The sequence below is a fragment of the Salmo trutta genome, chromosome 15, assembly GCF_901001165.1.
Source record: "Salmo trutta chromosome 15, fSalTru1.1, whole genome shotgun sequence".
Lineage (NCBI taxonomy): Eukaryota > Metazoa > Chordata > Actinopteri > Salmoniformes > Salmonidae > Salmo > Salmo trutta.
The window spans coordinates 64,489,802-64,505,254 of NC_042971.1; the positions used below are offsets into that span (position 1 = coordinate 64,489,802).

The following is a 15,453-nucleotide window of genomic DNA, read 5'->3' on the forward strand; positions in this document are numbered from 1 at the left end:
CGGTGGGGGAGGGTAGAGTGGAGGTGGGATTGTGGGTAGTCAGATAGAGAGGGTGCGGTGGGGGAGGGTAGAGTGGAGGTGGGATTGTGGGTAGTCAGATAGAGAGGGTGTGGTGGGGGGGTAGAGTGGAGGTGGGATTGTGGGTAGTCAGATAGAGAGGGTGTGGTGGGGGGGTAGAGTGGAGGTGGGATTGTGGGTAGTCAGATAGAGAGGGTGTGGTGGGGGGGTAGAGTGGAGGTGGGATTGTGGGTAGTCAGATGGAGAGGGTGTGGTGGGGAGGTAGAGTGGAGGTGGGATTGTGGGTAGTCAGATAGAGAGGGTGTGGTGGGGGGGTAGAGTGGAGGTGGGATTGTGGGTAGTCAGATAGAGAGGGTACGGTGGGGGAGGTGGAAGTGGGATTGTGGGTAGTCAGATAGAGAGGGTACGGTGGGGGGTAGAGTGGAGGTGTGATTGTGGGTAGTCAGATAGACAGCATGGGGAGTGGTTGTGTGTTGGTGAGGACAGATAGGGGTGTATTATTACCTGTTAATGGGCTGCCCTGCAGGAGTGTGCTCCACCTCATAGCCCTGATTCCTCAGCACATCAATCACTGTGTTGTTGCCCAGGAAGTGACCTGCAATAAAAACACAGTTCTCGTGTTAGGGTTAGGTGTCTCTGTTTCAGTCTCTCTGTTTCAGAGACTCTGCAAGCCCCAGGACCCCGTCTATCAGTCAACATGAGCGTCGCAAATATGACCAATGACGTGCCACTCAGTCAACCAGACCTGCGTTCAAATACTAGTTGAAAACTTTTCAAATACTTAAACTGTGCTTGATTGAGCTTGCCTGTTGCAATGAACCAAAAGTAAAGTCCCAAATGTTCAAACTCTGCCCACCTGGCACTACAGGATCAGGTTAAAGCAAACTAGGTCTGGTAGCTTTTGCCAGCCAGCCCTCTCAGAGCCGTGAAGAGGAGGGTGGCAGTACTTGCTAACTAACTGTAACACTATATCTATATATATCTATATATATATCTATATCTCAGCTCTCACAGAGTAGTCCAAGTGAAATACAACAAACCAAGAGAGATATGTCACCATTACTCTGGTTATTCCACCATTACTCTGGTTATTCCACCATTACTCTGGTTATTCCACCATTACTCTGGTTATTTCACCATTGCTCTGGTTATTTCACCATTGCTCTGGTTATTTCACCATTGCTCTGGTTATTTCACCATTACTCTCGTTATTTCACCATTACCCTGGTTATTTCACCATTACTCAGGTTATTTCGCCATTACCCTGGTTATTTCACCATTACTCTGGTTATTTCACCATTGCTCTGGTTATTTCACCATTACTCTGGTTATTCCACCATTACTCTGGTTATTTCGCCATTGCTCTGGTTATTTCACCATTGCTCTGGTTATTTCACCATTACTCTCGTTATTTCACCATTACCCTGGTTATTTCACCATTACTCAGGTTATTTCGCCATTACCCTGGTTATTTCACCATTACTCTGGTTATTTCGCCATTACTCTGGTTATTTCACCATTACTCTGGTTATTTCACCATTACGCTGGTTATTTCACCATTACTCTGGTTATTTCACCATTACGCTGGTTATTTCACCATTACTCAGGTTATTTCGCCATTACCCTGGTTATTTCACCATTACTCTGGTTATTTCGCCATTACTCTGGTTATTTCACCATTACTCTGGTTATTTCACCATTACGCTGGTTATTTCACCATTACTCTGGTTATTTCACCATTACGCTGGTTATTTCACCATTACTCTGGCTATTTCGCCATTACTCTGGTTATTTCACCATTACTCTGGTTATTTCACCATTACTCTGGTTATTTCACCATTACCCTGGTTATTTCACCATTACTCTGGTTATTTCACCATTACTCTGGTTATTTCACTATTACTCTGGTTATTTCACCATTACCCTGGTTATTTCACCATTACTCAGGTTATTTCACCATTACCCTGGTTATTTCGCCATTACTCTGGTTATTTCACCATTACTCTGGTTATTTCACCATTACTCTGGTTATTTCACCATTACTCTGGTTACATCGATTCTCATCAGTAAAAAAGCCCCGAAACACATAAAGGGTCATCGAGTCAGTCGCTGACTGGGAGCTTTTAACTTAATGTGCACGTTTAGTGGTTTAACAACTAACTGACTATGGCCAGTGGTAAATTATAGAAACAGAGAGTGGATTAGCTTCAGTGGAAGAGAAGGAAGCTGAGTGGATCAGCTTCAGTGGAAGAGAAGGAAACAGAGTCGATTAGCTTCAGTGGAAGAGAAGGAAACAGAGAGGATCAGCTTCAGTGGAAGAGAAGGAAAGAGATTGGATCAGCTTCAGTGGAAGAGAAGGAAGCTGAGTGGATCAGCTTCAGTGGAGGAGAAGGAAACAGAGGCTGGATCAGCTTCAGTGGAAGAGAAGGAAACAGAGTGGATCAGCTTCAGTGGAAGAGAAGGAAACAGAGTGGATCAGCTTCAGTGGAAGAGAAGGAAACAGATTGGATCAGCTTCAGTGGAAGAGAAGGAAACAGAGAGGATCAGCTTCAGTGGAAGAGAAGGAAACTGAGTGGATCAGCTTCAGTGGAAGAGAAGGAAACAGAGTGGATTAGCTTCAGTGGAAGAGAAGGAAACAGAGTGGATCAGCTTCAGTGGAAGAGAAGGAAACAGAGTGGATCAGCTTCAGTGGAGGAGAAGGAAGCTGAGTGGATCAGCTTCAGTGGAGGAGAAGGAAGCTGAGTGGATCAGCTTCAGTGGAGGAGAAGGAAACAGAGTGTGGATCAGCTTCAGTGGAGAAGGAAGAGAAGGAAACAGAGGGGATCCTCCTCTCTCCAGCTCTCCTTTCCTCTCCTCCTCTCTTCTTCTCTCCTCTTCTCCCCCCCCCCCCCCCCCTCCCCACTCTCTAGGTGAAGTGAAGCATTGTTGGTTCAGGTTGCGGCACGTCACAAAAGGAAGGAGGCTCTCCTTGTCCTCACAAACTAAGCCATGTAGCGTGGCAGTGTGTCAACAAAGTCAGAGCCTTTCATGGAGCCTAACTACCACAGGCCTGTAGGTCCTAACTACCACAGCCTAACTACCACAGGCCTGTAGGTCCTAACTACCACAGCCTAACTACCACAGCCTAACTACCACAGGGCCCTAACTACCACAGTCTAACTACCACAGGGCCCTAACTACCACAGCCTAACTACCACAGGGCCCTAACTACCACAGCCTAACTACCACAGGGCCCTAACTACCACAGCCTAACTACCACTGCCTAACTACCACAGGGCCCTAACTACCACAGCCTAACTACCACAGCCTAACTACCACAGGGCCCTAACTACCACAGGGCCCTAACTACCACAGCCTAACTACCACAGGGCCCTAACTACCACAGGGCCCTAACTACCACAGCCTAACTACCACCGCCTAACTACCACAGGGCCCTAACTACCACAGGGCCCTAACTACCACAGGGCCCTAACTACCACAGCCTAACTACCACAGGGCCCTAACTACCACAGCCTAACTACCACAGCCTAACTACCACAGGGCCCTAACTACCACAGGGCCCTAACTACCACAGCCTAACTACCACAGGGCCCTAACTACCACAGGGCCCTAACTACCACAGGGCCCTAACTACCACAGGGCCCTAACTACCACAGCCTAACTACCACAGGGCCCTAACTACCACAGCCTAACTACCACAGGGCCCTAACTACCACAGCCTAACTACCACAGGGCCCTAACTACCACAGCCTAACTACCACAGGGCCCTAACTACCACAGCCTAACTACCACAGGGCCCTAACTACCACAGGGCCCTAACTACCACAGGGCCCTAACTACCACAGCCTAACTACCACAGGGCCCTAACTACCACAGCCTAACTACCACAGGGCCCTAACTACCACAGCCTAACTACCACAGGGCCCTAACTACCACAGGGCCCTAACTACCACAGCCTAACTACCACAGCCTAACTACCACAGGGTCCTAACTACCACAGGGCCCTAACTACCACAGCCTAACTACCACAGCCTAACTACCACAGGGGCCTAACTACCACAGGGCCCTAACGACCACAGGGCCCTAACTACCACAGCCTAACTACCACAGGGCCCTGACTAATATATAACTAGTGAAGAACAACACAGTTAAGTTCCAACATCCCCCTATAGTCCCTGAAACAACATAAACGGGGTACTCCGAAGGTTTCTCCTATTGGGGACAGATAGCACCCCTATGGTTCTAGATAGCACCCCTATGGTTCTAGATAGCACCCCTATGGTTCTAGATAGCACCCCTATGGTTCTAGATAGCACCCCTATGGTTCTAGATAGCACCCCTATGGTTCTAGATAGAACCCCCTATGGTTCTAGATAGAACCCCCTATGGTTCTAGATAGAACCCCCTATGGTTCTAGATAGCACCCCCAATGGTTCTAGATAGAACCCCCTATGGTTCTAGATAGAACCCCCTATGGTTCTAGATAGCACCCCCTATGGTTCTAGATAGCACCCCCTATGGTTCTAGATAGAACCCCCTATGGTTCTAGATAGCCCCCCTATGGTTCTAGATAGCACCCCTATGGTTCTAGATAGAACACCCTATGGTTCTAGATAGAACACCCTATGGTTCTAGATAGCACCCCCAATGGTTCTAGATAGAACCCCCCATGGTTCTAGATAGAACCCCCTATGGTTCTAGATAGAACCCCCTATGGTTCTAGATAGCACCCCTATGGTTCTAGATAGAACCCCCTATGGTTCTAGATAGAACCCCCTATGGTTCTAGATAGCACCCCCTATGGTTCTAGATAGAACCCCTTATGGTTCTAGATAGCACCCCCTATGGTTCTCGATAGAACCCCCTATGGTTCTAGATAGAACCCCCTATGGTTCTAGATAGAACTCCCTATGGTTCTAGATAGAACCCCCTATGGTTCTAGATAGAACTCCCTATGGTTCTAGATAGAACCCCCTATGGTTCTAGATAGAACCCCCTCCAAGTACTGACACAACCAGTCACTCTGTTAAGTGTTCCCTAAAAACGCAGCCGTCGTCACCAATCCTTCCTACCAATTAATAGAACATATGGTAAGTCTTAAATATAGTTCCTTTCCATACAGCACAGCAATATTTATATTACAAATGGTGACCGGGGCTGAATAGCAGTTCCCAAAACATTACACAGTAACTAAATAAATAAACGCCAGGCAGTGTGTGTGTGTGTGTGTGTGTGTGTGTGTGTGTGTGTTCATCCTACAAGCCAGTGCAGCTGTTTATGTATACCCATCCTTCATAGCTAGGTATTCCACACACAGTCAGACCACAATCACTGCAGCCAGCTGGCGATTTAAGACAAAATCCTTCATTTCTCAGCCAAAATACCAGCCAATGGGTTATTCACTGAAATTACCAAACAAAAATGAGTACATATTGCAAATTGCACCTTTTAACTTGGCCAGCTACAGTAGGTGGAAAAGGCCAGCTACAGTAGGTGGAAAGGCCAGCTACAGTAGGTGCAAAGGCCAGCTACAGTAGGTGGAAAGGCCAGCTACAGTAGGTGGAAAAGGCCAGCTACAGTAGGTGGAAAGGCCAGCTACAGTAGGTGGAAAAGGCCAGCTACAGTAGGTAGAAAGGCCAGCTACAGTAGGTAGAAAGGCCAGCTACTGTAATTGGAAAGGCCAGCTACAGTAGGTAGAAAGGCCAGCTACAGTAGGTGGAAAGACCAGCTACAGTAGTTGGAAAGGCCAGCTACAGACTAGCTTGTCCGACTACGTTCTAAAAAATAAAAGTGCAAGTTGGAACCAAATAAGGTTCTTGAGAGTGATGCCATAGAGGAACCATATTAGGGTCCCTGAACAACCAATACAAAAATCCCAAACCAGAAATCTTTCAGTCCTCCAGGACCTGAATTCAACAGCCGTGACGTAGGGTTTTAAACAAGATTTGCATATTTCCCAGGGTGCCTTTCGAGTGAATTGTAGAGTTACCAGTACCACCCATGACTGGGATTGATAGTGATAGAGACATGCTTGTTTACGTTCTTCATTTGCAGTCCTGTAGCCTTCACTAAGTGAGATCCTAATTAAATATGTCATCATTAAAATGTAATTATTTAAGATAATACTATACATATAAGCCTTCTTTGAGTGCCTAGTTTTACCCTAATAGACTGGTAATACACTGGCCTGAAACTCATTGTTTACAGGTCACATCAGGCCTGCGATCACATTATGCTGGCTTGCAAAGTGCTGTGTAATTCCTATTGGAATCCAACCAGAGTAGGGATATCCAACATTTGGAATTTCTATTTCCTTGCAACCTCTATTCAGAATGACTGCCAGGGTTGGGAAGACTTAGGTAAGAGATTACCTTAAACATCTACATTGGAACAACCATTTCAGTAACGGTTGACAGATTGGAATAATATTTTTTTTAAATCATCTTATCCCCCTCTCCCCTCTCTCTTTATCTCTCTCTCTTTCTCTCTCCCTCTTTCTCTCTCCCTCCCCTCTCCCCCTGTCTCCCCCCTCCCTCTCTCTCTCTCTCTTTCTCTCTCCCTCTTTCTCTCTCCCCCCCTCCCCTCTCCCCCTGTCTCCCCCCTCCCTCTCTCTCTCTCTTTCTCTCTCCCTCTTTCTCTCTCCCCCTCCACTCTCCCCCTCCCTCTCCCCCTGTCTCCCCCTCCCTCTCTCTCTCTCTCTCTCTCTCTCTTTCTCTCTCCCTCTTTCTCTCTCCCTCTCTCTCCCTCTCTCTCCCTCCCGCTCTCTCTCTCTACCGCACCTGCTGTCTAAACCTCTGTATGCTCGGCGACGAAAAGCCAACTGACATCTACGAACTATGAACATCCTGAAGAACGATCTGTCCTTAATGGTCATGTACTCTTTATAATCTCCACCCAGCAAAGGCAGAAGAGGACTGGGCCTTAGGATTCTTCCTAGGGTCCTGCCTTTCTAAGGACCTTTTTTTTTTCTTCCCTCCTAGCTACCATGCTTCTACATCTTATTGGCTGGGGTTTTCTCTTCACAGTGTGAATTTAACTCTTGAATCAACAGTAGAAATATTACACTGGGGGAACCCCCCCCCATTGGTCAGTGTGCTATGAAATGGACACATCTGTAGGCTTCCATACATATCAGAAACCTTTTCAGAATTCTGCAGAACCGTAGATGCAACGACAAGAACACCACACTTCACTCAAAGGTTCTTTATATCGGGCCAGAGTTCTCCAAAGGAACTTTTTAAAGGTGAAGAACCATTTTAAAAAGAAACCTTTATTTTGAATTTACAGTGGAGGTGGGAGAGCAGAGCTGGGCAGCATGTCCCTACAGTGGTGTATCACTAGCCAGGTTGGACACTGGCTTTACATTACTGGGTAGTTGAGTCAGGTATTTACTCTGTTAAACCTTAGAAATATAATTTACTAAAAAAATGTGGAAAACAGCTCATCAGACCAAGGCAAATGAATGAACACAATGTATATCCAGGGGTAAAGATTATGGCTCATATTCTCACTGCTTCCAGATGAAAACCTAGACAGGCACTCCGGTCCAGACTCACCAGGCAGCTGGAGCCAGCCATTTCCCAGACCGGGCCGAGGTGTTTTTTGATGTCCGAGGGATAACGCTGTTGGCTGGGTCAAAATGTCAACATAAACCTTCCCTCAGGCCCCTGGCGTCTCCTGACAACTGAGTAAACAACTCTAACGACGTCCATACTACTGGCTATCTAAACTGAGAGCCAGGGAGTAGGCCCGCTGGCGCGCTCTCGCATGTGTGTGTGTATGTGTGTGTGTGTGTGTGTGTGTGTGTGTGTGTGTGTGTGTGTGTGTGTGTGTGTGTGTGTGTGTGTGTGTGTGTGTGTGTGTGTGTGTGTGTGTGTGTGTGTGTGTGAGGGGGATGAAATAGGTCAAAGGTGACCAGAAAGACCACCTCTAAAACCTTTGTTTTTTTCACTCGGCGGTTTTCTACTGAGCTGTTAACTTCTAGAGAGAGAGAATCAATCATGCTGAATTAAACTGCCGGAGTCATGATTTGAGCCCAAGTTATGGTGGAGGGGGGGATTTGATCAAAAGTTGTAATTGTGAAAATCATTGCTTGCGTCCAGTGGGCCGAGACGGGTGGGTAACTCTACGTCTGTAGCTGTAAGGGAGCAGTTGCCATTCACTGCAACGACAGACCGGTGGCACACACATAAAGAAAATAAACGTTTTAATACGCTGGCGCTGCCACCCACATTGACGACATGGTAATATAAAACAGTGCCAATCTGTCACTAATACACATCTCAATTCTCCAAACACCTCTGGCCTTGGTAATTAACATGGTTTTATTATGGTACTCTGACTGCACAAACCTCCACATGGGGGAGCTAACAGGAGTGTAATCACCCCCCTTCTCCTGGTGTAATCACCCCCCTTATCCTGGTGTAATCACCCCCCTTCTCCTGGTGTAATCACCCCCTTCTCCTGGTGTAATCACCCCCCTTCTCCTGGTGTAATCACCCCCTTCTCCTAGTGTAATCACCCCCCTTCTTCTGGTGTAATCACCCCCTTTCTCCTGGTGTATTCAGCCCCTTCTCCTAGTGTAATCACCCCCTTCTCCTGGTGTAATCACCCCCCTTCTCCTGGTGTAATCACCCCCCTTCTCCTGGTGTAATCACCCCCCTTTCTCCTGGTGTAATCACCCCCTTCTCCAGGTGTAATCACCCCCTTCTCCTGGTGTAATCACCCCCCTTCTCCTGGTGTAATCACCCCCCTTCTCCTAGTGTAATCACCCCCTTCTCCAGGTGTAATCACCCCCTTCTCCTGGTGTAATCACCCCCCTCTCCTGGTGTAATCACCCCCTTCTCCTGATGTAATCACCCCCCTCTCCTAGTGTAATCACCCCTTCTCCTGGTGTAATCACCCCCTTCTCCTGGTGTAATCACCCCTTCTCCTGATGTAATCACCCCCTTCTCCTAGTGTAATCACCCCCTCTACTGGTGTAATCACCCCTTCTCCTGATGTAATCACCCCCTTCTCCTAGTGTAATAACCCCTCCTACTGGTGTAATCACCCCCCTTCTCCTGGTGTAATCACCCCCTTCTCCTAGTGTAATCACCCCCCTCTACTGGTGTAATCCCCCTTCTCCTGATGTAATCACCCCCTTCTCCTGGTGTAATCACCCCCCTTCTCCTGGTGTAATCACCCCCCTCTACTGGTGTAATCACCCCCCTCTCCTGGTGTAATCACCCCCCTCTCCTGGTGTAATCACCCCCCTCTCCTGGTGTAATCACCCCCCTTCTCCTGGTGTAATCATCCCCTTCTCCTGATGTAATCACCCCCTTCTCCTGGTGTAATCACCCCCCTCTCCTAGTGTAATCACCCCTTCTCCTGGTGTAATCACCCCCCTCTCCTGGTGTAATCAACCCCCTCTCCTGGTGTAATCACCCCCCTTATCCAGGTGTAATCACCCACCTTCTCCTGGTGTAATTACCCCTTCTCCTGGTGTAATCACCCCCCTTCTCCTGGTGTAATCACCCCCTTCTCCTGGTGTAATCACCCCTTCTCCTGATGTAATCACCCCCTTCTCCTAGTGTAATCAACCTCCTTCTACTGGTGTAATCACCCCTTCTCTTGATGTAATCACCCCCTTCTCCTAGTGTCATCACCCCCCCTACTGGTGTAATCACCCCCCTTCTCCTGGTGTAATCACCCCCTTCTCCTAGTGTAATCACCCCCCTCTACTGGTGTAATCACCCCCCTCTACTGGTGTAATCCCCCCTTCTCCTGATGTAATCACCCCCTTCTCCTGGTGTAATCACCCCCCTTCTCCTGGTGTAATCACCCCCCTCTCCTGGTGTAATCACCCCCCTCTCCTGGTGTAATCACCCCCCTTCTCCAGGTGTAATCACCCCCTTCTCCAGGTGTAACCCTCCCTTTCTCCTGGTGTAATCCCCCCTCTCCTGGTGTAATCCCCCCCTTCTCCTGGTGTAATCACCCCCTTCTCCTGGTGTAATCACCCCCTTCTCCTGATGTAATCCCCCCTCTCCTGGTGTAATCACCCCCTTCTCCTGATGTAATCACCCCCTTCTCCTGATGTAATCCCCCTTCTCCTGGTGTAATCCCCCCTTCTCCTGATGTAATCACCCCTTCTCCTGATGTAATCACCCCCTTCTCCTAGTGTAATCACCCCCCTTCTCCTGGTGTAATCACCCCTTCTCCTGATGTAATCACCCCCTTCTCCTGGTGTAATCACCCCCCTTCTCCTGGTGTAATCACCCCCCTCTACTGGTGTAATCACCCCCCTCTCCTGGTGTAATCACCCCCCTCTCCTGGTGTAATCACCCCCCTCTCCTGGTGTAATCACCCCCCTCTCCTGGTGTAATCACCCCCTTCTCCTGGTGTAATCCCCCCTTCTCCAGGTGTAATCACCCCCCTTCTCCTGGTGTAATCACCCCCCTTCTCCTGGTGTAATCACCCCCCTTTTCATCACAATTAAACTAAAAAATGTAACTGCATAATCTATCAATTTTTTTATAGTCTTTACATACTTTACATCTAGCTAAGGAGTTTTGTTCTTGAAGAATGATTTTTTTTGTTAGATTCAGTTTGTTAATGTGCATGTGCTCATTAGTTAGCTAGCTAACGAAAGCTAGCGTTAGCTTCCTAACTGAGCCAGGCAGCCACTTCATATGAAACAAATTGGGTGGTAAGTGCAGCACAATACACACAACACTAAATGCTTTACCAAGCTAGCTATGTAGCTAGATGATGGAGAAATTATTTAATACATTCTTTATTATCACATACTGCCAGTGCCAGTTCACTTACTAGCTAAAGTTAGCAAAACATTAGCTAGCTAGCTACTCCACCGACTTTTGACAGCTAAAAGGCAGCTGCTTTATTAAAAACCAATCCATTGTGATGTAATTCTTAAAAGTCTAAGCTAACATATGGAATTGTTTTAAGAAGGTCATACTACGGATCATTTAGCTATTTGATGTTGAATTTTAGGACCCCTTTAGGTATCATTTGATAAAATATTGAATTTGGCCTTTACTACTACAGCACATAGAAATGCATTGAATAACACATTCATAAATGGCAAAAAAAGACAGTCAAAAAATAAATCATGAGTATTAAGGTTAAGGTTTTGAAGTGTCTATCCTGTATCAATGATATATAAGAAAGCTCAGGAAATATATATATATATATATATATATTTTTTTTTTTTACACATATTTAACACCTTGTTTTTGTTGGCACAAAACGACCTCCGTACTTCCATTCATTTGTATGGGTTACCTTTATATAAGTCCGGTGTGGCTTGTGGGGCAAAACGTGGGGCTTGTGGGGCAAAACGTGGGGCTTGTGGGGCAAAACGTGGGGCTTGTGGGGCAAAACGTGGGGCTTGTGGGGCAAAACGTGGGGCTTGTGGGGCTAAACCATCGTGTTAGTGAGAGTCTCACCTTTTCATACTAGTTTTAAGGCCAAACCGTTCAGATGCTACAGAAGTTTTCGTGAGAAGATCGGTTTTCAAGGATGTCTCCTGGTCTGACCAAACAACACTGTAGCTCTGCCACTTTACACACCGCAGAAAGGAGACATAGGCGGATATGGAAAGGAGACATAGGCGGATATGGAAAGGAGACATAGGCGGATGCGGTGGATTTAGAAGCAGCCCGAACAAGAAGAAAACAGATCTCTCTAGCTTAAACTGATTTATTTATTATGCTACATTCTTAGTGGATCTGACTCTTTAGGATTTAGAAGCAGCCCGAACAAGAAAACAGATCTCTCTAGCTTAAACTGATTTATTTATTATGCTACATTCTCAGTGTATCTGACTCTTTAAAGAGGCAATCTGGGATTGGTACAGTCCTTTCATCCATTGCTCCATCTATTCATTCGACTGTGGCTACATTTCTTCTGCCCTTTATATATATTATAGTGGCAGGGTTACTGTTTTGTTGTTGAATCCCAGATTGCCCCCTTTTTAAACCCCTCAGCCACATTTTCTTTCCCCTGATGGGCAGTCTCTCCCCGTCTCTAAACTAAACTCTCTTTTACCGAGGACTACAATCTGCTTTTAACATTCAGAAATAAACCTTCAGACCAAACAAAAACACTGTGATTATACATTGTCAATGTCCATCGACGTGAAATGTATATGATTCAATATTTTTCTTTTCCATCGAGCGGGTTTGTATGGCTGGGCCTGTCATGCTGGGTCACTATACCTCTTGGACAGAGTGCCTGGCTGTGTTGGTCAGCGGAGAACCGGCTTGTATTTTAATTAGGCACCAAATGGAACAAAACGGACTGAAAAAGGAACTGAACATGTCGAATAAGAAACTCTACGTTTCATATTCCGTTACAAAACATTTTGCTACGATGTGCCCAAACGAAAGGAATCTGGTGTCGGTGACGTGTATGAGCTTGCCTTGCCTGGCTTTGCCTGTCTGAAAGGTTTCTCCTTGCCTTGCCTGGCTTTGCCTGTCTGAAAGGTTTCTCCTTGCCTTGCCTGGCTTTGCCTGTCTGAAAGGTTTCTCCTTGCCTTGCCTGGCTTTGCCTGTCTAAAATGTTTCTCCTTGCCTTGCCTAGCTTTGCCTGTCTAAAATGTTTTGCCTTTGATATTTAACAGCTTCAGTTGAGCTCCCCTGGACTGGCTGGCTCCCTGCCTGACCTTTAGATGACCCCAGGGGATGAGAGGTGAAGGCACGGGGAGGCTTGGCCCCTCCAGGCTTTTCAGTCACACAGCCTAATGGGATACTGTCGTTTGGGAGGGCCTGTCTGTCTGCCTGCCTATCTGCTCCCCCAACCTACCTCATCCCTCATGAGTCCTTTCTAGGCCCCTCTGGTCCGGACCACTGCAGGCCCTTCCTGGTCTGTCTCAGGGTCCTAGCTAATGGGATACGGTAGCCATTGGCCAGAGGCGTCCTGTCTGTCTACGAAGTCAGCTCAGGGTGACAGCGTTAGTACTGGCACCAGTGTTTCCCCTTTATGCATTTAGCAGCAGCTAATGTTGCATCGTGGCCACCACTGAAAAAGAATACATGTACATGTAGTGTGTGTATATATGTATATATATATATACACACACACTATCATTCAAAAATTTGTGGTCACTTAGAAATGTCCTTGTTTTTGAAAGAAAAGCGCCATTTTTTGTCCATCAAAATGACATCAAATTGATCAGAAATACAGTGTAGACATTGTTAATGTTGGAAATGACTATTGTAGCTGGAAACGGCTGATTTTTAATGGAATATCTACATAGGCGTACAGAGGCCCATTATCAGCAACCAACACTCCTGTGTTCCAATGGCACGTTGTGTTAGCTAATCCAAGTTTATCATTTTAAAAGGCTAATTGATCATTAGAAAACCCTTTTGCAATTATGTTAGCACAGCTGAAAACTGTTGTTCTGATTAAAGAAGCAATAAAACTGGCTTTCTTTAGACTAGTTGAGTATCTGGAGCATCAGCATTTGTGGGTTCGATTACAGGCTCAAAATGTCCAGAAACAAATAACTTTCTTCTGAAACTCGTCAGTCTATTCTTGTTCTGAGAAATGAAGGCTATTCCATGCGAGAAATTGCTGATAAACTGAAGATCTCATACAACGCTGTGTACTACTCCCTTCACAGAACAGCGCAAACTGGCTCTAACCAGAATATAAAGAGGAGTGGGAGGCCCCGGTGCACAACTGAGCAAGAGGACAATTACATTAGAGTGTCTAGTTTGAGAAACAGACGCCTCACAAGTCCTCAACTGGCAGCTTCATTAAATAGTACCCGCAAAATACCAGTCTCAACGTCAACAGTAAAGAGGCGACTCCGGGATGTTGGCCTTCTAGGCAGAGTTGTAAAGAAAAAGCCATATATCTCAGACTGGCCAATCAAAAGAAAAGATTAAGATGGGGAAAATAACTCAGACACTTGACAGAGGAAGATTGGAAAAAACTGTTATGGACAGACGAATCTAAGTTTGAGGTGATCGGATCACAAAGAAGAACATTAGCGAGACGCAGAAAAATTGAAAAGATGATGGAGGCGTGTTTGACGCCATCTGTCAAACACGGTGGAGGAAATGTGATGGTCTGGGGGTGCTTTGGTGCTGGTAAACTGGGAGATTTATACAGGGTAAAAGGGATCTTGAAGGAAGGCTATCACCTCATTTTGCAACGCCATGCCATACCCTGTGGACGGCACTTAATTGGAGCCAATTTCCTCCTACAACAGGACAATGACCCAAAGCACAACTCCAAACTATGCAAGAACTATTTAGGGAAGAAGCAGTCAGCTGGTGTTCTGGTCTATAATGGAGTGGCCAGCACAGTCACCGGATCTCAACCCTATTGATCTGTTGTGGGAGCAGCTTGACCGTGCCCATCAAGCCAATCCCACTTGAGTTTTTTGTTGTTGGTTACTTCATAATTACATATGTGTTATTTCATAGTTTTGATGTCTTCACTATTATTCTACAATGTAGAACATTGTAAAAAACAAGAAGAAAAACCCTTGAATGAGAAGGTGTCCAATCTTTTGACTGGTGCTGTATACACACATATATAAAGCATATGTATAGATAGATATATGCACCGGGAAGACCTTATCCACTGCCCCCACCCCAGCCTGGTCAAAAGTAGTGCACTATGTAGGGAATAGAGTGGCGTTTGGGACACACACACACACACAGTCAAATTGCCAGTGGCTGCCCCCTAACCCGGTCACTCTCTCTACCTCCACCTCTACTCAGCCACAGTTTACAGCCCTCTAACCCATCACTGCACTTAAATACCTTTTTTTTTACAAGGTTACTCTGTTACTCTATACAGGGTGATGGTGATATAACAAGACAGGAAGTGAAAGACATTAACACCACAGAAAAATCAAACCACAGACCTGTCCATCTGTGTGCAGTATACAGGACAGTAAGCACAGATTCCTATAATAAAACATACATGATTTGTCACAGTCCAAGTGTGAAGGGAACTTTTCAACATTACGACCAGGAATTTCGACTTTCCCCATGCGGATCCTCTATTTGGGCCATCACCCAGGACAATGGATCGGATCCCAGCAGGCAACCCAAAACAACGGCGTCACAGAAGGGGCAGACGGAGCGTTTTTCTGGTCAGGCTCCGTAGACGGACACAAAGTCCAGAGGAGATCCAGCAACTCTTAGAAGACAGTGGAAGCTGATACAATGTGTCCGTCTAGGACTTGAGTTCCTGTATGTTGTTATGATTACACCATGAGTCGTTAATCATGAAGCATACGACCCCGCCCTTACTCTTCCCAGAGAGGTGTTTATCTCTGTCGGCACGAAACATGGAGAAGCCCGGTGGCTGAACCGATTCCGACAACATATCCCGAGAGGGCCATGTTTCCGTGAATCAGAGGATGTTACAATCTCGGATGTCTCTCCGGAAGGCAACCCTTGTTTGAATTTC

General features: G+C 46.5%; 1 protein-coding gene across 1 annotated transcript in view; it reads right to left on the reverse strand.

Moving 5' to 3' along the window:
- LOC115149544 (metalloprotease TIKI1-like) overlaps window positions 1-15,453 on the reverse strand; it is a 137,995-nt gene that overhangs the window by 24,543 nt on the left and 97,999 nt on the right. Inside the window, exon 5 of the mRNA XM_029692496.1 lies at window positions 523-613. Coding sequence (XP_029548356.1) covers window positions 523-613 — 91 coding nt within the window. The remainder of the gene's footprint in view (window positions 1-522; window positions 614-15,453) is intronic.